A 24,697-nucleotide genomic window follows, 5' to 3' on the forward strand; every position below is an offset into this window, starting at 1 on the left:
AGTACTCTGTAGTTTAAAGGCAGTATGGTAAGGCATTCTAAGAAGCATATTAAAGGGAGATATGAAGTTCCTTGAATTTAAGATGCGGATCAGAGCATGTGTGTATTCACATTCTCTAAGTTATATGTCATCTTATTCTGATTTCTTGATTTTTGATTAATGCTTGGAATGTGAAATATTAAATGGGTACACCTCTGGGTTTAACATATCACTGACTATCTGTTTAATCAAGAATGAATTAATGAAACAACTGAGCATGTAATTAGTAATTCTTTATTATTTCTATTTACTTATATTTAAAGTACTATTTCTGTGGAAAAATGACAAGAGACATTACCAAAAAAATGCCAAGCGAAAAATGACGACTGGCTAAATTTAGTGGACATTTTCTTCATTTAATACTGCACCATTTTGTGTTCCCAAAGTTGGGGGAAAAATATCTGCAAATTTGCCATTTTTCTGGCCTCACATATGAATTTGTCCCACAGTCTTTCTGACTTGTAATTGAAACTGTGTAAAACAAGGCCACATAAGGTCTCATTTTGTTATCACTAACCTAGAGCTCACTCCTTCAAGGGGCTGAACTCTCTGGTCCCAATCCAGCAAAGCCCTTAAGCATGCATTCAGCTTTAAGCATGAGTTTTCCATTATCACATGCTTAAAATTAAACAAGTGCTTAAAGGCTTTGCTGGATCAGGGATACAGCGCTCAGATTCTTGCAGGATTGAGCTCCTAAAACACAGACCAGGTTGACCAAGCCTCATAAACCTTTGTGCCTGAACTGGGTTTCAAGAGAAGCTGAGCTGATTTATGGCTTTGGATGGAAACTGGCAAAATATGGGTTATGCTGAGTTTTTGTTTAAAGGGGGTGGTTTGTTTGAAGCCAGGGGTTTGGTGTCTGTGTCTATACAATGTCTGATTGCAAAGGTTGCAGAGAGATCAATAATAGAGACCACACCAGCGTTTTAAAAAAAATCTATTTACTTAGCATCCATTCTGCTGTGTGGAAGGTCAGATTACAGAATACAAAATACAGGAGCCCTAGAAGTACAAACTGGTATTCCATCTACATGGGCATATGCAGGTCCAGGCAGATAGAACAGAAACAGTTTGAGTAGCCCAGTTGAGGGTTAATGACCGAGTTTCATCTGGCAGTACTTTGGACCACAACAAAAGATAACAGACTTTTTATTTTTCTTAGTAAACTCATGCTACAATCACACTTTCCTCTTTGATTGTAAATTTTACAGCAGTACACTATAAGCCATCATATTATCTTTACTTTTCCTTGACTTGCAAAAGTTGCATATATTACAAATAGTACTGGTAATAAAGTCCTCAGTATAATATTCACATTTTTCCATCTTTGGACCAATTTCAGCACCTTGTCATGTAGGTGAACCATTATCTTGCAGCAGAGTTTTTACATGAGTGTTGGGTGGTGTAGCGGGGTGATTACCCGCTCCGGCCCTGACAGGGCTGAAACCAGCTCGGGAACAGGGCTGAGGCTGCGGGGGGAAAAGCCCAGCCGGATTAAGGGAGCAGCCACAGCTGTGGCCAGCTCAATCAGGCCCAGCTGGCCCCATAAGAGGCTCTGAGCCAGGAGCCCACTCAGTCTTCCTCTGCCTGGAGAGGGAGAAGGGCCTGGCTGCAAGGTGCTGAGCAGCACACCCAGATTGGAGCAGGGCTGGGGAAGGGCCAGAGGAGCTGGGAGCCCCGGCCAGGAAAGCCTCAGGCTGCAGGCCTGACTACAGGCCGAATAGGTGCAGGGTTGCAGAGGGGCAGCCCACGGGTAGCAGGTCCAAACCCCCTTGCCTGTGATGAGTGGCATATACGCTGCAGTCTGCCCCCGATACAAGGGGCTAAGTGGGGACTGGCAGTAGCCCAAACTGAGGCAAGGTGGAGTTAGAGGGTGGGGAGACCCAGAACCTGAGAGTGTGGGGGTACTGCCAGAGGGACCCCAGAGAAAGGGGCACCGGGTCCTGGGAGGGGCACGGGGGCCGGCGGTAAGGCGGATCACAGGCCTGCAGAGGGCGCTGTGGGGCTGGATGAGCTAATTCCCAATGACTACCAGCAGGAGGTGCCACAGCAGTGAGTCCAAACCTTTACAGGTGATAATAGATACACAGAAAACCAGATTCCTGAATTACACAAAGATACAGGGTCTAGGATATGATAGGTTGCATGCTAACAAAAGTGTACAATAGTGTATTGAATTTTAATACACAGATACTTCTGTTAAAATAAAAAGTCATATAAAACATGCCAACACAGTATCACTCTGCCGTCTCACTTAGGGCCTGAGTTTACCTGCATTGGCATTAGAAAGTCTAAAAATTAAAGGTAATTGCATGTGGCCATCCATTTCTCCTGCACAAGCGCTGATCTTACATGAGAGCTCAAAAACGTTCACAGGCCCAGAGGCATAGAAGAAGGATATGTTATTTTGTTGCTGGTCCACAAAAAAATAAAACTACAAGGACAACAAAAAAAACCAATTCAGTATAAGAGCAATTTTACACATGCAATACAATAGGTATGCCTGTCCCTTCCTCTTAATATTCTCTTACCTCCTTCACCTTGAAATGGCAGCTATAATCTTCCAATCTCCTGCTTCAGTCTGATGGTCAAATTGTGCCATTTATTCACTGGGCTGAGCAGTGGACAATGTGGAACTGTATAGCCCCACAGGTCTAAGGGAGATGTAATTCCCTCCCTTAACAGCCTGGTGAATATGGGACTATGCAAGCTATATCATCTGCAAGGACAGTGCAACATGATCCACTAAATGCAGCCAGTCCATTCTCTGTGCCAGCACAGCACCCTACCTCTTATCTGTTCCATATGGGATGCTTGCGCCAGGAGAGACATGCAAAGTAGCCCCTGTACTCCTCTGTGCCAGTGGGAGCTACAGGTGATCCATGTCTCTCAGGATATTCACAACTGTCTAAAGGCCAGATTTTAAAAAGTATTTATTTAGACACCTACAGATGCAGATAGGCACCTAATGGAAATTTCAAAGCACCCAGACCCCTAACTCCCTTTGGGAGTTGTGCAGGATTGAGCTCCCAGTGGGAGTCAGGGGCTAGGAGCTTTTGAAAATCCCACTAAGTGCCTATCAGCATCTTTAAGTGCCTAAATACATTTAAAAATTCATCTCCAAGTGACTGATTTGTTCTGTAAGGAGGATTCTGAAAAATCAGAGAAATATTGCACTGGAACAGTACAAGTACTTCCACTTAACATCAGATGTAATTACTACACTCTACTAGTCTCTCATCACTGTGTATTGTGACCATTTTCAATTGAGCATGTAATTAATGTAAAGTCCTTCAAACAATATCACTGGCCTACTATGGCAGCTCAGGTACAGCTAACAATCTTGTTGTGCTTTGGATGTGAAAATAAAAGTACGTGATGCATGAAATGGAAGCAGATGAGCATATTTTATTAGATAAGTAAATGTGGTGCTTATTGCAGAGCGTGAGATATCAAACCCCATCATTACCAAGACTATATCAAGGGCTTGAGCATGCAATCCTAATACAGACAAACCACACATATTGAATTATATGGCAGTTTTGCCTGAGCTGCGGCTGTAGGATTGGGCTGTTAAAGTAATGGTGAGATGAGAACACCACAAGCATTAGAGGAATGCCAGAAAAATAGATTCCTCAATCTCAACCACTAAACGAGGATGAGAGAAAGACTGAAGATGTTACATAAGCCATGCACTAGTGGAAAACGTGAAAGTAAGGGGAAGAAAGCTCCACCTAAAAAGCCTGTGGCATCACTACCACAGGTGCAGTCAGGGGGGAAACTGGTCTTCTGGTAAAAGCTCAGGAACAGGAGTTAGGGAATGAGTGTCCTCTACCATACGCTCCCTGTATGACCATGGGGAAATCATTTGTGCCTCAGTTTCCCCTGCCATCAACTAGTCAGAAAAGGGCATTGGGAGGGTGTCATAAATATAAAGGGAAGGGTAAACACCTTTAAATCCCTCCTGGCCAGAGAAAAAACCCTTTCACCTGTAAAGGGTTAAGAAGCTAGGATAACGTTGCTGGCACCTGACCAAAATGATCAATGAGGAGACAAGATACTTTCAAAGCTGGAGGAGGGGCAGAAACAAAGATTCTCTCTGTCTGTATGATGCTTTTGCTGGGAACAGAAAAGGAATGGAGTCTTAGAACTTAGTAAGTAATCTAGCTAGATATGCATTAGATTCTGTTTTGTTTAAATGGCTGATAAAATAAGCTGTGCTGAATGGAATGTATATTCCTGTTTTTGTGTCTTTTTGTAACTTAAGGTTTTGCCTAGAGGGATTCTCTATGTTTTGAATCTGATTACCCTGTAAGGTATTTACCATCCTGATTTTACAGAGGTGATTCTTTTACTTTTTCTTCAATTAAAATTCTTCTTTTAAGAACCTGATTGCTTTTTCATTGTTCTTAAGATCCAAGGGGTTTGGTCTGTGTTCACCGATACAAATTGGTGAGGATGTTTATCAAGCCTTCCCCAGGAAAGGGGGTGTAGGGTTTGGGAGGATTTTGGGGGGAAAGACGTTTCCAAGCGGGCTCTTTCCCTGTTATATATTTGTTAGACGCTTGGTGGTGGCAGCTATAAAGTCTAAGGGCAAAAGGTAAAATAGTTTGTACCTTGGGGAAGTTTTAACCTAAGCTGGTAAAAATAAGCTTAGGGGGTTTTTCATGCAGGTCCCCACATCTGTATCCTAGAGTTCAGAGTCGGGAAGGAACCTTGACAGAGGGTTAACTAATTCAGGGCAAAAGCTGCCATCTCTCCACATGCAGAAGAGTCTCAGATGCTGTTGAACCCTGTAGTTGTGCTGTGTGTACATGTTTTGGAAGTTCATGTGGGTTGGAAACTATGTGTGTCATAGTTCAAACTGTTCAGTGTAGACTAGCTGTGTTACTGTGCTCAGCTTCTTGGGTACAGGATCATTGGGTCACTGACCAAATCCTTCCCCCTTCCCTGGAGTGGGCCGCAAGAGCTGCAGAGACTATTCTACTCCTGAGACTGGGAAGTGGGCCTCAGGGCAGGTTCTCTAGGAGAGGATTACCTCTCTGTTCCCTCAAAGATCATCAGTCCTCAGCCCAATTATTCTGGGTGGGTGCTAAGAAGAGGATTTTCCCCCTTAACGTTCGTAAAAGGCTTTGAGTAGCTCAGATAAAAAATGCTGTAGAAATAAACATAAAGAATTATTATATGGAAGTTCCAATGTAATTATGTTGCTAACAATGTTCCAATTCTCACATTTGTCATTCTAGCTTCATATTTGCACACATTCTACACGGTAGGTAAATCTGGCTTTTTCCTTAGACACTGGTGTTACACTGTAATCACTTCATTTTGCAAACACTTACTACAGTGGGGCCCTCTTATATTGTAACAATTTCTCACTGAACAACTTCATTCTAAGTAGAGGATCACTAGAACCAGAACTGGAATTTGCACATTACAATGGGAGGCCGTTTTGGACTTCCATTCTGCTTCTCTAGAAAGGTGTTTTCACTATATGCGAGTTCACTAAAAAAGACTCCACTGTATTTGATACAGCCTCTCATACTGGTCTCTTGTACATTATTGATCCATTTTCAGTATGGAGAAATGCAATGAGTTTTCTCTCTTGATTTTTGTCTTCATTTGAGACTCTTGATTTCTCTCACCATAAGTCAAATAAGGTATACATTTTTAACACTGAAGATAATTAACCATTGGAACAATTTACTAAGGGTCATGATGGATTCTCCTTCACGGGCAAGTTTTATATCAAGATTGAATGTTTTTCTAAAAGATATGCTCTAGAAGTGGTTCTCAAACCTTTTTTCATTTGTGGACTCCTAAAAATTTTCAAATGGAGGTGAGGACTTTTTGGAAATCTATTGTCTGTATATATAACTGAATTCTGTTCAGTCAATTATCAGTCTTAGTCTTTCACTGACCCCTTAGACATGGTCTGCGGACTACACGTGGAGAACCACTACTCTAGGAATTATTTTGGGGAGGTTCTATAGGCTGTGTTATACAGGAGGGCAGACTAAATATTTACACTGGTCCCTTCTGGCCTCTGAATCTCTGAGAAGTCTGAAAGAATTTTCTCCAGAGCTGCTGCTAATCCATCAATTCATAAATTTCCAGCAGGGAGTTCCCTAAATCTGATTGCACCACTTTCTCTTCATCCTAGAAAGACATCTGAAGTCCCGAAGAGTTTCATCTTCTGTTTTAACCTGTAACATACACAGCTTTACCTCTGCTGTTTTCCCTTATCATGGTCATCTGATACATCTCTATAATGCTTATGTACAAAAATAATTTACAGTATCAACAACTGTTGATCTGTAATAAAATAAGCAACTAAATTTACAGGGCCATAACCCCCTCTGTGCAGCTAAGGAGAGAATGAGCAAAGATGGCTTTAAACTACCTTTCTTCTTCTCTAATCCTGGGGCCAGCTGGGGTCAGCCCCCATTGTAGTTTAGAAAAGCCTCAGGACCATAGCTCTGTGCCACTTGGAGATACACCTGCAATGAGGGAATCCCCAACTAGCTGATTAAGCTGCCTTTCTTCCTGGTTTGCAGAGCCAGAACAGTGAAAAGCAAGTGGAACAGGAGCCCACTCTATTCCACAAATCTGTTTCTAATGTGTACCTCTAACTAATAATAATCTTGCCTTTTTGTTTTCTTCAACAGCAGCCTTATGATGTACATTTCAAGAAATAAATGCAATTTGCATGAGAAGAAGGATAAACAGTTTAATAAAGTGCCAAGCATCCCATGCTATTTCACTGCATTCTCTTTTCCTGCTTGAATTCCACACAGATTTTAGCAATAGCAGCATTCACCTACTTTATGAACTGTGCATAGCATACCTTAAAAACTAACACATGAACTTTTTGACTGATGCTAATCTGTACATATTGTTTTATAGGTATGGGGCGTGAAATGCACTTCCTTTGCTGCTCTGTCTGCCAGGCACCTCCAATACTATACTGACACCAGTGGAGTGATGATAGTGCAGCAGATGACATATAGAACCAGTAGAGAAAAGGGTTAATGTATTATTATGAAGCAACGAAACAAACACCTCCAAATACAGGAAGATTCCAGCACCTCTTTTTTGTGAAAGTTGCTCTGCCTCATTTTATAAAATTTGTAGATTTGGTTTTATTTGCAAAACTCATTTCCATTCAGAGAAGCACAAAATGTTTCCACTGAGGACAATTCCTTTCTAAATATCAAAATAATATAAAATATCTACTACTTTGAATGGGTTCACAGAAATAAATATTTTTCTGTCCCTGTCCTAATATAATCCATCGTCTCATTTGCTTTTTTAATCACTGGTATAGATTGAGCAAGCATCTTAATTGAGCTGTTCACAATGACCCACAGAGCTTTCTCCTGAGAGATTACAACCAATTCTAAACCCACAGGCATTTGCACAAGTAGTTTAAATTGTTGTCCATTGTACTACATGTTGTTTACTTCAGACTGCCTCAAATCCATTGGACAGTTTCCTCTTCAAGAATTTCACAAATAAACGATTAAATTTAGCAGTGTCGAACACACCTCCACTACCCTTTGCATGTTTATTTTACACATCTATTGAAGTTTTCATTGTATGCCTTTCTTTCCTCCCTAATGTCCATGCTTGTGTATGGAAATATATTACTTATTATCTAATAAAATAATAATAATCCCAGATTTCTATTTGCTTCTAATCTGAGAGGGAGCAGAGTCCAGTGGCTATAGCATAAGGCTTTGAAGGCAGGAGTTCTGGATTCTGTTCTTGGCTCTGCCCCTGAATTGCTGAATGACCCTCAGTATGTCATTAATCTTCTTTGAGACTCAATTTCCCCACCTGTAAAATGGGGTTAATAATCCTTATCCTAATAATCCCATAACCTGCTCTTTGTGATAAGGACCATGCAGTAGGAGGTGCCATCTTCTGGGTGTGACATAAAACTAAGGTCTTCGCTTGTGGTCAATGAAGATCCCATGGAATTTTTCACAAAAACATGGGTTTATACACACACCGCTAAAGATAACCATGTCCAAATAATGACTTTTACTGTTTACTGATTCTCTGCAAATATACAACCATTTTCCAAGTAAAATTAAAATGGATGTTTCCCATCCTAATATATGAATATTCCTTGTACCCCTTTTGCCATTGCCATAAAGCAGGAATTGGCTGTACCAGCAGAGAATGGGAAGGCAGAAGCTTTCCAGATTGCAAATGTGGCACCAATATTATTATTATTATTATGCTATACATACTTAGACGGTGCCCATCACAATGTGATGTATATGTATGAGCCAAGCAGCTTCTCATGCACCATACTGTGAAACCTAAGGTTCTGGGCAATGTCAGTGACTGCTGCTTTCCAGGGCAGGAAAAACTCTGCTGGGCTTTTTCTAGACACCAGCCTGAACTCCTAGCAGAATGTGACTCAGATATCAAAATGATCTAGGACAGTACATTTTTTTTAAATTAGTGTAATTGGAAAACAGACTTTCAAATTCTCATTTGGCCAAATTCAGACCCTGTATAAACTACACAGCTACACTGAATAAAACCGAGTTGCTGTCACAGCTGGTCAGAATTTGTCTTCTCTACTCATTTGATCTTAGAAACAACCCCATGAAATGAAGGTGTCATGTGAATACATGCCTGATAGCTGTTGGCAGAGAGCTCCCTCCTTTTGCTGAGCACCACCTTGACTTCTTTTATCTAGCCATACTTTTTTGGTGAATTCTGTGTAGTGTTCAGTTGGCATTAAGTCTATTGCGACTCCTTTATGTGGGCTCTCTGGGACCACCTATGAAACATGCATCCAAACAGGCACGAGGGCAATCCTGCCCAGCTGCCAGTTCACGGTTTGGTATTTTGGATGTTCTTGTTGATAAGTACTGTATCGCCAACTCATTAGCCCTGCTTTGCAGAGGAGGCAAATACAAGTGTGCATTTGTAGGAAAAGTCATATTAGAGTCTCCTAATCTATAAAGTGGTAAGAAATTATAGTATTTCCAAAAACTAAGGGGCCAGATCTTCAGATGGTGTACACTGACAGAGCTCCAAAAACTTCAAAGGAGTTATGCCAATTTACACCAGCTGAGGATCTGGCCCAAGATAGCCACATTGTTTTGCATCTCCCACCCCTGAAACACTCCTACTAACTGCCAAAGCTAGTGATTACAAAGAGGTTTTAGAACAGGAGGAGAGATTAGTGTTACTTATGTAGCCCTTTTCAAGAGAAACGGAGGGAGTAAAAGGATGTAAGGAGAGTGATCACTTTAGATAAGCTATTACTAGCAGGAGAGTGGGGTGGGGGGAGAGAAAACCTTTTGTAGTGATGAACACCCATTTTTTCATGGTCTGTGTGTATAAAAACATCTTCTGTATTTTCCACAGTATGCATCCGATGAAGTGAGCTGTAGCTCATGAAAGCTTATGCTCAAATAAATTGGTTAGTCTCTATGCCACAAGTACTCCTTTTCTTTTTAGATTCTTAAGTTCACTGAAACATGAGAACTACATGCTCCAGTGTGATTACACAAAAGAGAAAAGGAACAAAGAACTACCTTTCTATATACTGCAAACAGAAGAAACATGGAGATAAATCCTGAAGTTCTTACCCAGACAAAAATCCTATTTAAGCCAAGTTTCTGAATAACTGGCATCAGAAAAGTTTACAGCACTAATGCACAGCATGTATAAACATCCAAAGCTTTAAAAATAAAAGAGGGGTGTTCCACTCATTACAAATTCTACTAACAATTATAACTGTATATGAATCATTTCATCCACTAACGAATTGCAGCTACTTCAAGGGTGGAACATGGCATATTGTTAACAGCACACAGCAAAGCAACACTATATCTCAGTCATCATTTTTTCTCCAAGAACTATATTCTTAATAACATTTTCATTTTGTGCATGCTGACAAGGTAAAGAAACAGGGAACAGGAAATAACTGATGGTGTTGTCTTTCAACCCTGTAGGAGGGATTAGTAATCTGATATCAAACTGAACCTTATTTCTTATTATTTGCAATCCTGATAGCTGTCACATTTATTGGTGAAAGTTCAAAAACGATCACCAGTGGAATGCTTTCCACATCGCAGCATATGGCATCTTACCACAGATCACATAGAGATTGTGTTTACTCTTTCTTGAAAACCTTGTCAATTTCCCTAATGTCAGCTCTTATTTTCCCTGAAATGGTACTCCTCCCAAGTTCCTTTCTTCTAAATGAATGCAGTTTATCACTATACATTTAAGGCACATGCAGAAATAAAAATAAAAGCACTACCTATAATAGAATTATCACAAAAAGCGTTAATATGAGCACATTATTTCTAATTTGCTTTTGAGTATGTATTGTCTCTATGATAGACATTCACCCATACTCCATATACTATGAATCTTACTGAAAAGGAATACAAATATCCAAATATAATGTTGACTTTAAAAGTACTAACCCAGAATAAATAAAGCCATCTTTTAATTGCCTCATTGTCTTGAGGATATTAAATACACACACAGCAATAACAATTCCACAGCTACATCAGCCTTGCAAAATTCCATTCACTCACTCCACTTGGGCAACTAGGCTAAATAGACAAGTACATAAAATATCGTTAATTTTTCCTTGTCATTGATCATTGTAGAGGGTGAACAAATACATTTTGTGCTTAGGCTGGTAAATTTTGCAAGGCTACGTTATTGTCTTTGTACAGATTCTCATTGCAAACTAAGGCAAGAGTTTAAAAAATGTTATAATTGGTTCCTATAAAAAAAGAGTACAATTTTTTCTCAGAATAAATATAGATTCAGTACCATGGTTGCAATTCAGAGAAAACTCCAATGAACGCAAAAGGAATCTTGCTCTCATAATAACTGGCAAGTATAAACACTGATGATTTAATGTTCTATCCCCCTTTTCTAGCAATTAGAAGTTGCTTGAAAATTAAATTACAGCTAATATTTCTCCCCAATGAGGCTGGCTACCATGTTGTGCAAATGCTCTCACTGCACTGTAAGAAGCAAGTGGCTGTCCAGAGGAGACTAGCTGCCAGCATGAAAATAATTAAACACCAATATACAATGGGCCTCTTTTCTGTGAAAATAAACAGGTGCAAAACCAAACTATTCCACTGTATATAATGACCACTGAGCACTGGGATGAAGATTCATTTTAAAACACAGAAATCTGCTGGCGGTGCAATTCATTGCCCTTTACAAGCACAGTTTAACCATTTAAAATAAATACTCCATTAAACAACTTTCTCATTTCTCTGATGGTTCTCCATCTGCATTGACCTTCTCTTTTCGGAACCACCGAAAAGCCGATTTTGCTGTGCCATCACCGCTCTGTTGTGAAAAGCAAATGAAGATAGCCCAGAGAAAGCCACAGAGCCCAGTGTAAGCTGTTCTTAAGTAAACAGGGACCAGAACGAAGTTTGAAAGCTGTATTGGAAAGAGAGAGAGTTCATTATTAGGACCTGATCCTGCATTCTTTAGACACCCAAAAATTCCATTGACTTCAATGGGAGCATTGGGGGGGGGGGCACAATGTAGGATAGGACTGTATGGCAAAGAAAGGGTTATTGAGTTCGCACTGATGTTAACTTGAAACTCACCTGCACAAAAGGCCAGTACATCAGTCCAGTCTGAAAAGAAAGTGATGGACTAATTACTATTATGTATTTCAGTTACAGTGATTTATTTCAAGTATTCCTTTTTATTGACAGTATTTAACAAGGACTAGGAAATACCTCACCAAAGTTAATAAAAGGTGTTCAATTTCAAATTAGGCAGTTCAAATAAGAGGTGGTAATATTAGAACTGCAAATAACCCCCATCAGCTGCTACCCTAAGAATGTCTAAGAGATTATTCTGCCTCAGTTTATATACAAAAATCTGACAATGCGAACTTCAAAATCATACGATGCCTGATATGTAAGCACATTTACCAGATGGCTGAACAAATGTTTAAATGAGTGAATGTTTATTTCAGCTGTGAATGAAAAATACCACTGAACTTTATATTTATTTCACACTTGCAACGCTCCTTCTACTTGCTCATATACTGTAAGCCTCTTTCTTAGAGCTGAACTGATTAATTTACACAGAGTAAGCAAGATCAGTAGAAGGACACTGTTAAACCAAATGTTCTTACAAATATATAGTGGGCACTGGTAATAAGAACACCCTCCATGGTGACAAAAATGCCCTTTTATCCTCCCAGTGCAATAGTTCTATGATGAGAGGTGAAATGTTGCAATATTTATCCTGCTAATTTTTTTCTCATGATATATTTGTCTTCCAAGGCCTGGAAAATCTTGGAAGTCCCTGATTTGCTCAGTTTTAGGATTTGTGTTGGCTTTAACCCACACTTGTTAGCTTCACCTATCTACCATTTAAAATAACATAGAGAAATGAGCTAAAATTGGACATCAGTAGTCTTAAAAGTGTTCTTAAAAGAAGGGAAAACTGTCAGTGAAAAGTATAGGGTGAAACTGATAACTAAAAAAGATGTCTTCATAACTAATGTTATTAAGAGGTGTTCAAGAAAGTGGTGCCAACTGTACTACTAACTATAAACCAGTCTGTGGCTATTTCTCAAGATAAATGGTATTACAGCCCTTGAGTGTAATTATCTTTGTTACATTGTGGATACTGTTATTGACACAGATTCAGGTGCATTTGTAAAAACATATGCCATACAATTTAAGGATGGAATCAGTTTGCCCAACTGGAGATGGTAGCGGTACCTGGTTACCCATAACTCAGTCTTACTGCAGCTCTGCATGGAGCCCCTTGCACAGAATCCCAAAACAAAAGAAGTGAGAGGAAGCAGAATTAAAACAGAAACAATGTTGGAGGCTAGCATCCTATTTTGATTTAACTGTAGCATTCAGTAACATTAATTGTTTTGCTTAACCGGGAGATTAATCAACTATTTGCCTCACCTTATATGTATTCCAGAATTTCTTTTTACAGTCGGAAAAAATGTTCTCTTTCCCCTGAAGTATACTCATGCCTGCTAGCAAAAAATTTAGGACAATCAGAAAGATTGAAAAAAAGGGCAACATTTATTTATTGCATCAGAATTTTCACATTATGTCACAATGGTACAAGTCTCTTTGAAAGAAAAGTTACAGTGCAAATGTTCTGCATGGCTTCTTTATCCTGCTATATCACATCTCCTGATCTAATTCTTTTAATCTTCAGTGGTGACACCAAAGAGGTGATCTAAACAAGATCTACTATGCTGCATCTACAGTGACAAAAATGGGCTGGATAATTCATCAATGGTAGCAGCAGTAGAAACTATGGTGTAGACAGGGCTCAGCATTTGGCTCAGGATTAGATGACTAAGTGGTCTAAATGCCAATTTTTGCCATCATAAACAGCACCTTTGATTAACTCCAAAGTGTAGATTTGAAGAGCAGAGTTGCTCTAAAATGTACTTGTTTAATATTCAGTGGACAGCAGTTTGAAATTTATACACACGCAAGCTGATCTACTGCCCATTATGGTCCTAGGAATATACACTTAGGAGCTCTGTCATTACACAAAAAGAGACTGATCCAGAGGAGAGCTGGGCACATGGAATGATGGTTGGAAGTTAAAAGTTAGACAAATGCAAATATTGGACAGTAAAGAGAATCAACCCCTAGAACAAATTACCATAAATAGAGTTTGGGAGTGTTGGATGTCTTTCTAAAAGATGTGCTCTAAGGCCACCAGAAGTTATAGCCTGCCTTATGCTGGAGGTTAAATTATATGATTATAACGATCCCTTCTGACCTTAAAATCTACAAATCTATGAATATACACATACTGTAGCCAATAGGAGTTGAAGGTGGTCAGCACAACTCAGGATTGGCCCATTATAATGGACATTTGCATGCCATGGTATGCCTGGTATGTACCCCTCCACTTACACAATGTCTACTATTACACGTGTGTCTATCCTATTACTATGTATAGCTATCCTATTACAGTACAATATCCAGGGATTTCAGTTCTATCCTACTAATCAAGTAATTTTCATGCATTTATCTATTCACAATGGTGACCAGGCAGATAGCCTAGTCAAAATTTGTACTAGCTATGGGCTTCTTTCCTCCCTTCATTTCTTCCAATCATACCCTGAATGATCTCTTTGTCTGACCATAAAATGAAAATCTCATGATACTTACAATGTTAAAAGAGTCTAACCACCTAGGGGCATATCTATATAGAGAAAAGGCCAAAAATAGCTATTGCTCATAAGCTCCTTGTGTGTATTCTCTTATTCTGCCTAAGAGTGCCTTTGTGCCGTTTAGGTTAATCCATTTTAGATTAAGATAATTCAGAATAAGGCTCACTTATTCTGGAATAAGAGCATCCACACATGGAGCTAATCAATAATAGCTAGTCCACTTTAAATTCACATGCCCACCTCATTATGGATGAACTTTCATGAGTAGACAAGCCCTTAGTTCTTATCCCACACATGGTTTAAATTAAATGACAGTCTCATTTTACACTACTCTTTTCTAAAATGGTTTCTTAAATTATTTCTCTTTCTACTCATCTCACTCATTTTTTAAAGTCTTCACATTCATTAGCTTTGTTAAGGTTACATATTGTCATCACCATCTCTAACAGCAATGTTCCACCACTTGTATATATTCCTAAAACTGGATCTGGCACAGTTCAGTTTCTAACCTGTTGTGTATTGCCGATATTTGCTGTTAAACAGCAGTTGTGTTTCAGTTAGGAGGCAGCTGATGTAGAATAGTGAGTAAAGTAACACAGACTGATTTCATTAGATATAGTTTGTACAATCAGTCTGTAAGTGCTTCAGCTCATTTGGGATTAAATAAAGGTGATAGGCCTGAATTACCACTTTTGTACTGGTGTAATTCATTGAAATCATTGACGTAATTCAGGCAAAACACAAATCATGATTAAGTGAATCTAGCCCATTATTTAAATGTTCATTATGTAGCTGGTATTAATAACTACTTATGTTTGCATTCATTCTAAAAAATCCCAGGGTATAATGTGTGAGGTGCTGTGTGCATTTTAGGAGGAACTGAATGTAAATGGCACCTTGCAGGAGGCACACAGCATCTTGAAGGATCAGGCCCTACAAAAATACAGTCCCATTGAAAATCTGCTACCTCTGTGGATCCACATAACAGACAACCAGTGAACAACAGAATAAAAAGCATTGGCAGAGACAGGTGGGATTTTATTCAGTGACACCAGATCAAATCCCTGAACCTATGCTGGGGTCACATGTTCAACGGTGCACAATTTTGGTTGTATACCTATCTGCAGGAGAGCACCCATGATGATGTCTGCTGGAGTACTCCAAGACTTCCAAAACTGTTTTCTAAAACAGTTGTGACCAATTATTGTTTTGCACATCCTGAAAACCAAAAATTTGGCCCTTACTGCTAGCACACTGTGAGACTAGGCCTTGTTCTTTAAAGGTTTTGTTTGAAAGACTCAAGGTGCAGTAAAGCACACGGAATGCAAATATCCCACCTGGGGAGAATGAAGAAGCTTGGATGAATCCGAGGACAAAGGTCACATTGGCATATGGTGCCAGGGCAAAACCATTCCTTGCTGCTGGGGCTGGGTAGGGGCTCAACCAACCCCTTCTGGGGAGGACACAGTGATTTGAACCATGGGATGGGGGCGCCAACATGGTGTTGAAGTGAAAGAGGAGCACAATCTCCGGTATGGATAGTGGGTGTGGGGGCCCACCAGTGGAAAGCGGTGCAGAGGGTGCAGGAAGCTCAACTATAGGGAGAGACTGAAGAGTGTTCAGCAATGGTGGGGGTTTGCAGGTGGCTCAGCCATGGGTGAGGGAGCTCAGGGTGCTGGACCATGGGGAGGAAGCATGGGGGACTGAGCCATGGTGAATGGACGCAGTGGACTGAGCCATGGGGAGGCGGCTCAGGGGACTAGAGTATGGGGAGCTGGGCCATTGGGAGGGGTGCAGGGGCTGGGCCAAGGGAAGGGAGCACGGGGGGCTCGGCAACAGGGAGGGGGCATGGCAGATTGAGCCACAGGAAGTGGGCACGGGGGCTTGGCCATGGGGTGGGGACACAGGGGACCGGGGCACGGGGGGCTTGGCCATGGGGTGGCGGCACGGAGGGCACAGTCATGGGGAGGGTTGTGCGGGGCTTGGTCATGGGGAAGGGGCATGGCGGATTGAGCCACGGTGAAGGGGCATGGCAGATTGAGCCACAGGGAGGGGGCTCTGGGGGCTCAGCTGCAGGGAGAGGGTATGGGGAGCTCGGCCACAGGACGGGGCACAGGGGACTCAACCATGGGGAGGGGGCTTGGCCACGGGGAGGGCAGCGGGGGACTCAACCATGGGGAGGGGGCTCAGCCACGGGGAGGGGGCACGGGGGGCTAAGCCATGGGGAGGATGTTTGGGGGGCTTGGCCACAGAGAGGGGGCGTGAGGGGCTCAGCCATGGGGAGAGGACTTGGGGGACTGAGCCGTGGGGAGGAGGTGCAGGGAGTTGGACTTTAGGGAGGGGCTGTGGGGGGCTCGGCCATGGGGCGGGGTGTGGAGGACTGAGCCATGGAGATAGGGCGCAGGGAGTTCGGCCATGGGGAGAGGGCGCGGGGGGCTCGCCCATGGGGAGGGAGTTCGGGGGGCTCGCCCATGGGGAGAGGGCGCGGGGGGCTCGCCTATGGGGAGGGAGTTCGGGGGGCTCGCCCATGGGGAGAGGGCGCGGGGGGCTCGCCCATGGGGAGGGAGTTCGGGGGGCTCGCCCATGGGGAGAGGGCGCGGGGGGCTCGCCCATGGGGAGGGAGTTCGGGGGGCTCGCCCATGGGGAGAGGGCGCGGGGGGCTCGCCCATGGGGAGGGAGTTCGGGGGGCTCGCCCATGGGGAGAGGGCTCTCGGGACTGAGCCACGGGAGGGTGCCGGGGCCTCAGGCCTGCTCCCGGCCGCACTCACCCGTGTAGAAGGCCAGGATGGCGACGGGCGCCCCCACCAGCTGGTCGCACAGCACCTTGGCCAGCACCGCGCCGGGCGCGCGGCCGGGCAGCGCCCGCTCCAGCCCCCGCAGCCACACGTAGTTGAAGTTGCCATGGAAGCTGAGGGCCACCAGCGCCACGTGCCGGGTCTGCGCCCAGTCGGGCTCCTGGCCCGGGCGTCGCCGCAGCAGCTGCTGAGCCGCGTCCCCGGCCGAGAAGAGGCTGCCGTAGAGCAGCACGTTGCAGAGCCAGGGGAACCGGCGCACCCCGCTCCGGAGCAGCGGCCCGGCCATAGGCTCCCCGGCCTCCCGTGCCGGCTTCCACCCACCGCCGGGCCGGAGCAGCAGAGCGCACAACGCCGCCTTGCGCTGCCTCTTCCGCCCCGCCTCTTGCCTGCCGGAGCCGAGCCCCGAGTCTCTCGCCCGCTCTCCTCCTGCCAGCTCTGCCTTGCCCCCGCCTCTAGCCTGCCCCTCTCCTCCCGGGACTGCCCCGCCTTACCCCGTCCCTGTCGGTCCCCAGTCAGACATGCCTCTGTCCTTGCCTTGCCCCTCCATCCCCTAGCGGACTAGCCCATCCCTCCCTCCACTCTACCTGCTCCCGTCACCACCTCGCGCTGCAGGAACTACCCCCTCCCCCTGCTTTCTCAGACCTCCTCCTGTGAAACCTTTGTCTTCTCCTTCTCAGAGAGCCCCCCACATTTCTCCTTCTGACCCATCGCATCTGGTCCTCCATAGCCTCTTCCCCAGTTCATAAAACCCAGCAGAAGACCTACTCCCCATTTCTCTCAGACTTCCTGGACCCTGTTAACACGGTAACAGCCCATACTGGATAAGACCGCATAGTACAGTATCCTCCAGTAGATGCCTCACAGGCTGGAGTAAGAACCCTGCTGTAGATATTAGGTGGGGGGCAGATCATTCCACAGATGTCTCATCCTCATCTCTCATTATTGGAAATTTGTGCCTTATGCCTTGAAACACAGGGTTTAATATCCCCTCCAAATGTTTTATTGGTATTAAGCTTTGTTGTTTTATTAAACTTCCATCATCCCAAGTTTTTCCTGAGCAAAAGTAATTTCTATTTGTACAACAGACTCCTATGCACAGTTGTATTGAAACTGTGGACAGAGCTGTGCCCCAACAAAGAATTTTAAATACATATCCTGAGTCTAGTGCTGGGGAAAGGTGCTGGATTGACAGCCTAGGGAACTATTTCCAGCAGGGAGGTGGCAGTTCAGGCTCTATGTTCAATCAGTCCTTGACAGCTCTACTAACAGCTGTGGTGGTGGGTTTTGCAATGGGATCACTTGACCAACGAGAAGTCGACTAAGACTCCTAACTCCTTTCACAAAAGGCCACATTTCCATTGAAATGAGTAAGACTTACTGTTAAATAACTCATATGTGTAGGAGATTATATCAGTATCTGGTGAAATCATTTCAAAGGAAAATCCAATAAAGATTAGAATACCTATGAAACAGATGCACATTACCTGTGTATTGCTGATGTAGGCTGAGAGCCTGACAAATCTATTGAAAAGGACACCTGTTACCCAGTTAAATTATATACCTTTTAGGGTTATAAAGGTTGAAAAATAAGGAGAATTGTGTTTGTCCCTTAAAGTTTGGCCCAGTATTTAAATCCGCAATCTCTACAGGCAAAGGACAGACAAGTTCTAGGTGCTGAGAAGACATCTGTAGATCTGAACTGCAGATTGCTTTGGGTACTACTGGAATCAGACAAATCTGATGGTCTTTTCTGAGAGACTTGCAGAATTAGTGGGTGAAGGGGAGATAGTACATCCACATGCCATATATTTGGATATTATTAATACATTTTATACTGTCTCAGAAACATTCCTAGAAAAAATAATTCAAATAGGCCTGGGAAGCTTTTTAGGCCAAAATCTGGCTAAAAACGCCATAAAGAAAGGAGAATGACAGACAGCAATGTGTTGCATTTAGGGTAAGTATATTATGTAGGCTACAGGGACCACAATTAGTTATGCTCTTTGTGACGTTGCACTCTATATGATTTTATAAAAATATGCTAATGAGTGTGAATATAATGTAAGTGGAATATGCTTCATGCAAAAGGTCTCTTGTAAGGTACCATTACAACGCTTATAATCTACTGAGTGTGGTCATCCTATTTGTATAAATGTATCACTCTTGTATCTAAAACTAGAAATATGAACTATAACTCTGAGGTCCTATTGTAATTATGCAAAATGTGGGCCATTAATGGTGGTTTGGAATCTTAATGGCTCCCATTAACCAGGACAATTACCTGTAGATGGCTCTGTTTTACTTGTAAGTCTTCCTGTATACCTGTGGGCTGGCAAGTGGGTAATGAAGTCTTACAGTGACATGTGATCATGTCACCTGAACTGGAATCCATCTTTAACATGGTGCTTTTCCATTGAGAAGGAGGGGTGGGAACCCAGAGGGACAAAGGATTCCCGCGTTATGCAAAAGATATATAAGTGGGTGGAACAGAACAAAGGGGGTGGCCATCATGAGAAATCCCCTAGCTACCACCTGAGCTGGAACAAGGGCTGTACCAGGGGAAAGGATTGTGCCCAGACTAGGAAGGTGTCCAGTCTGTGAACGAAACTTATTGAAACATCTCTGAGGGTGAGATTTTATCTGTATTCAGTTTTATTACTGTACTAGACTTAGACTTGCATGTTTTATTTTATTTTGCTTGGTAATTCACTTTGTTCTGTCTGTAACTACTTGGAACCAATTAAATCCTACTTTCTGTATTTAATAAAATCAATTTTTACTTATTAATTAACCCACAGTATATATTAATACCTAGGGGGGGCAAACAGCTGTGCATATCTCTCTATCAGTGTTATAGAGGGCGAACAATTTATGAGTTTACCTTGTATAAGCTTTATACAGGGTAAAACGGATTTATTTGGGGTTTGGACCCCATTCGGAGTTGAGCATCTGAGTGCTAAAGACAGGAACACTTCTTAAGCTGTTTTCAATTAAGTCTGCAGCTTTGGGGCACGTGGTTCAGACCCTGGGTCTGTGCTGGAGCAGACTGGCGTGTCTGGCTCATCAAGACAGGGTGCTGGAGTTCCAAGCTGGCAGGGAAAGCAGGGGCAGAAGTAGTCTTGGCACATCAGGTGGCAGCCCCAAGGGAGTTTCTGTGATCCAAACCGTCAGTCTTATTTAAAATCTTCATTATATGGAAGTAGGAATTAATAGCATACTAATGATATCTGTAGATTATAATAAATTGAGATGAATAACATAAAAGGAGCTAGAGCAGTGGTTCTCAACCTATTTACCATTGTGGGTTGCATATGCAGCTCTCTATATATTATGTGGGCAGCATCCACACAATATATATACTACCTGTATGTCCCTGAGGATGTCACATGGGCCGTAGCTGTGTGCTGTTTGGGCCGCGGATTGAGAATCACTGTTCTAGAGAGATTAAACATTAGAGATATGTTATGCACAGAACATAACATGAGCTTTAACTGGGGAAAATACAAGCAAACACATCTGGGGGGAAAACAGAGACTTTTATGCTGCCTGCATAATAAAACTTCATAGAATGTGTGAATCATGGGAGATCATTATGCTACTAATCCCAGTCTTTTCTGCCCAAGACTCAGCACCTTTGAAAATTAAGCCATTAATTCCTTCATGCCTCAGTTCTCTGTCTGTAAAAAGGGAATAATACATTTCCTTTCTCCACACTTTGTCTGTCTTGTCAATTTAGATTGTAAGCTCTTTGGAACAGGGACTTTCTCTTACTATGTGTTTATACTGTGTCTAGCATAGTAAGCCCCTTAAGATAAATAAATGAATACAAATAATTGCAAAATTGTAACAAATAATAATAATATAATCCACAATCTTGCACTAGCTTTAATTCTATTTGGGGGGAAATTGTATATTCCAGAATCAACAGTTAACATGCAAACACTGGGCCCAATCTTCCTCTAAGTGTAGTAAATGGCAAATCTAGAATGGGATTAGGCCAGTTATTTTGAGTGTTGTGCTGACATCCTTTGGTAATCCCAGTGCACTTGAAAATGGAGATTCTTGATCTGTGGTAGTTTCAGGGACCAGTGTAGCACACAGATGTAGGAGGCACTGAGAAATTTAATAGGACAACCAAGGTTTTTTTAAAGGCTAATGATAAAACATTATTTTATAAAATACAGTTTGTTTCCCAAAATCCAGAATAATAATAATGCTGCTAGAGTATGTCTTCTGAAAAGGAGGTTGTCTTGTTTTGGTCTTTTGACAATATATGAGCACCCTCAACAACATTCTCCCTCATGCAGGCAGTTGTGGAAGCACTAGTCAGGTAGGAGAATGGGGGATAAATTGACTGAAAGAAAGCTGCTAATATGTTATTGTTATTATATAATTATTATAATTTATATTTGTATTATCATAGTACCTAGTGGCCCTTGTTATGGGCCCACCCACACTGGGGTTCAACAAAGTTAGTTTCTAAACACTGGATAGGCTGCACGGATGGCAACCAACCATATTAGAACCATGTTTTAAAATGTATTCCATTTAGATGGAAATATGTTTATGAAATTACTTTAAACATGGTTCCCAAAGTCTGTTTAAAGATTAGTGTAGGTAGGGCTTAAAATAGCTCCTAGTTCTTGCATAATAAAATACACGATAGGAAATGAAAATGTTTTGTTGTTCATGATACAGTTACAGCCATGTTAATTTCAGCTTCATTGAAATTACAGAGAGAGAAAAATCAATGCTGCCAAATTTTAAGAGCAAATAGAGCTGTGGCACCAATTGGTAAAGGAATCCATGTGGGTAGACCCCTAAGGAGGGGAAATATCTTCAGCTTTCAAAAAGTATACTGCAAACCACAGCCCAATTTTGCAAAGATTCACACATGATTTTCCCACTGACTTCAATGAGACTATTCAGAGTGTGTAAAATTAAACATATGCCTAAATATTGCAGGATTAGGCTTGATTCTTATAAGAATTGAGTGCCTGGAATATGAGCTCAGGACCAGGCATTGAGGGATCAATCCTGTATTCCTTGCCATCCAAAACTGCCTTTGAAGTCAGTGGAAGTTTAGCCTACAAATTACAGAATTTGGCATAAACAAATTTTTAAATATAAAACTAAAATCCATTATAAAATTATTCAATGTTGTCCTTTTAAATTACAATAAATGTTCTCTTTAAAAATATCAGTAGAGCATAGCAACAAAACCTTGACACATTTCTGTACGTAATGACTTTAAAGAAAAGAATTCAAGCTTTTAAATGTTTGATAAAAATCTGCTAGAGATAATGTTTTCAGCCTATGGGATAAATCTCTTTTCTTTTTTTTTTTTATTAAGTTATTATTTTAATTTAAACAATTCTAAATGCTCTAATTTGATCTAGCAATTGACATTGTTCGCACAAGCTTCGAATGTTATGATTACTTTTGTTAAATGCTGGATTAACTGCTCCAGAGGATCTGGCGCATAGATAGCAACAGTGTCACCTTCCCCAGCCAATGTGGGGCAAAATACGGACATGAGGCAACCATCTGTAGGTTGAGAGAGGTAGTTCAGTGTCTTGGTGCCCATTTATTCACAGGTACATAAGACTAGAAGGGCTCACCTAGGTCACTGAGCCCCACTTCCTTGTTATTGCAGGCGCCCCCCTATAATCCAGCTAATAAATCTATCAAACTCCATTTTTTAAACTAATTAGGTTAATCCTGGCATCCTCCGGGAATAGCAACGATGGTGCAGATCAATGCCCACTGCGGTGATGACAGCTTGTGCACAGATAAATTCATGGCACACACACACCTCCCAGTAGCAACAGCTTCCGTGCAGGCTCACCGTGGGCTGGGCGCCGTGGCGATACAAGGACCTGTCTCCCGACCAGCAGCCGCCCCTCAGTCTTGGAGGGATTCACGAGAATCCCTGCAGCCCTTCGCCCCGTTAGTCGCACTGCTACTATCACCCTCCCTGCCGGGGCTAGATTCGAACCGGCCTTGCCACGGCGCTATGGAGTTTTTAGTGGGCTTCGCCCGCCCACTTCCCGGATCCCAATAGGATCACCCCAGCTACCAGCCTGTTCCTGGGCACGGTGCACTGCAGAAGAACTGCGCATGCTCAGACATCCTCTCTTCGGTGCCCCCGCCTCTGGAATGTTCCATTGTCTAAAAAGAGGGGGGAGACCAGCAGAAGTGAAGGGGTTACTCTTGGTGTTGAAGACGGAGGTCAGTTCTTCCCGCATTCAGCCTGCTGTCATCGCAGCTTGTTTCCGGGTCCGTTGAAGCGCAGCTGCCTGGCCTGCCTGTTGTCCCACTCCTGTATTCTCCCAGCTTGGTACATCCCACTGCTGTCACAGCCGACTACGGAGGCTTGGAAGGTCCTGTCCCCCAGTCCCCTCGGCGTGCGCGTTCCCTCCCTTTTTCCTCAGCTGGTCTCGTCAGCGCTGCCAGCGTGGAGCTGGCTGGCCAGCCGAGAAGGCGGAAGTGCCCGGAGGGGAGGAGTCGTACCCAAGAACTCGCCTGGCCATGGAGAGCTCCCTGGAGAAGGTCTGTGGGTGCGGGAAGGGGCATAGGGCATGGCTGGGGGTGCCGACGCAAGAGGGCGCTGATGGACCCGGGGGGAAGCGTTGAGGGTGTGTCGAGTGTAAAGGGGCACAGGGGTGCCTGAGTCGGGGCTGGATGTTGAGGGAGGGGGGGGAGCGACTGGGGGGGAACCGAGGCAGGTGGGGGTGGGGACCCGGGCTGACACAAGGGTGGGAAGGGAGACTGGGGGCCAGCTGACATACGGGAGGAGGAGGGACCGGCCTGATACAAGGGGGCGGGGAAGGGGGGCGGGGGTGGGGGCAGTGTTTTGCTAGTGAAAGGCTTGCCCCCCCTCGGGGGGGGGGAGATATACTGCCCTGCTAAGAGGCACTCGAGTAGTGAAAGTGCCTGGTAGGTAAGGGGGCAGTCCTACCGTTTTAGAGGATTATCTTGCAAGCCACAGAAAAACATCCCCTCCTTGGCTGAGAAGCTGTGGAGCTTTCAGAGCCAGGGTCTGCAGGATTCTTCTCCCCCCCCCCCCCCTTCCCTGTCACTAAATATAAATTAAATAATGTATTTACAAGCAAGAAGCCAGGGCTCATCTTTCATTCTCCCCTCAACAATGTACGTTTGAAGAAGAGGGGATTAATTTGGTGACTGTAGTTCAGTGTTTTGTTGTTCTGTTCTGGGTATCAGATGATCTGATGAAACAGGGCCCTTTATGGTGTCCCAGAGCTACCTATCCCTTCTCAATGGAGAAAGGGTGATTAACACTGGTTCAAGCATACTCTAGAACAGTGGCTCTCAACCTTTCCAGACTACTGTACCCCTTTCAGGAATCTGATTTGTCTTATGTACCCCAAGTTTAACCTCATTTTAAAACTACTTGCTTACAAAATCAGACATAAAATACAAAAATGTTGCAGCCCAGTATTACTAAAAAATTGTTTACTCTCTCAGTTTTACCATATAATTATAAAATAAATCAATTCAAATATAAATGTACTTACATTTCAGTGTATAGTACATAGAGCAGTATAAACAAGTCATACTTGTCTGTATGAAGTTTTAGTTTGTATTGGCTTTACAAATGGTTTTTATGTAGCCTGTTGTAAAACTAGGCAAATATCTAGATGAGTTG

The 24,697-nt window shown here is 42.9% G+C and overlaps 2 protein-coding genes across 4 annotated transcripts in view; one reads left to right on the forward strand and one right to left on the reverse strand.

Annotated features, from left to right (window-relative positions):
* Positions 1–963: 963 nt before the first annotated feature.
* Positions 964–17,617, reverse strand: MPV17L (MPV17 mitochondrial inner membrane protein like). 3 transcript variants are annotated; one of them, XM_037909875.2, is made up of 4 exons: positions 17,002–17,617; positions 12,996–13,066; positions 11,664–11,693; positions 964–11,490 (listed from the first exon to the last, which is right to left on the reverse strand). In XM_037909875.2, exons 1-4 carry the CDS (start codon positions 17,312–17,314, stop codon positions 11,311–11,313), a joined length of 594 nt encoding a protein of 197 aa, XP_037765803.1. In that variant the 5' UTR covers positions 17,315–17,617; the 3' UTR covers positions 964–11,310. The 3 variants fall into 3 exon arrangements, with proteins under 3 accessions (XP_037765803.1, XP_037765802.1, XP_043379163.1); XM_037909874.2 differs by having other exon boundaries at positions 12,996–13,069; positions 17,002–17,462; XM_043523228.1 differs by lacking the exon at positions 12,996–13,066 and having other exon boundaries at positions 17,002–17,462.
* Positions 17,618–23,375: 5,758 nt separating this feature from the next.
* Positions 23,376–24,697, forward strand: part of PDXDC1 (pyridoxal dependent decarboxylase domain containing 1) — a 47,952-nt gene continuing 46,630 nt past the window's right edge. The window contains exon 1 of the mRNA XM_007058141.4: positions 23,376–23,580. Within this exon, the coding sequence (XP_007058203.2) occupies positions 23,560–23,580 (21 nt within the window). The 5' untranslated portion in view covers positions 23,376–23,559. The remainder of the gene's footprint in view (positions 23,581–24,697) is intronic.

The sequence above is a fragment of the Chelonia mydas genome, chromosome 10 (genome assembly GCF_015237465.2).
Source record: "Chelonia mydas isolate rCheMyd1 chromosome 10, rCheMyd1.pri.v2, whole genome shotgun sequence".
NCBI classification, from domain to species: domain Eukaryota; kingdom Metazoa; phylum Chordata; order Testudines; family Cheloniidae; genus Chelonia; species Chelonia mydas.

Excerpts from the sequence above, each read along its gene's own strand:
- MPV17L (XM_037909874.2), bottom strand. The coding sequence starts at position 17,314 with ATGGCCGGGCCGCTGCTCCGGAGCGGGGTGCGCCGGTTCCCCTGGCTC. Across the intron at positions 13,070-17,001 it reads CATCCTGGCCTTCTACACGG|CAGGCATGAGTATACTTCAG; the intron begins GTGAGTGCGGCC and ends ATTTTTTGCTAG. Across the intron at positions 11,491-11,663 it reads TGTACTGGCCTTTTGTGCAG|CTTTCAAACTTCGTTCTGGT; the intron begins GTGAGTTTCAAG and ends TTTCCAATACAG.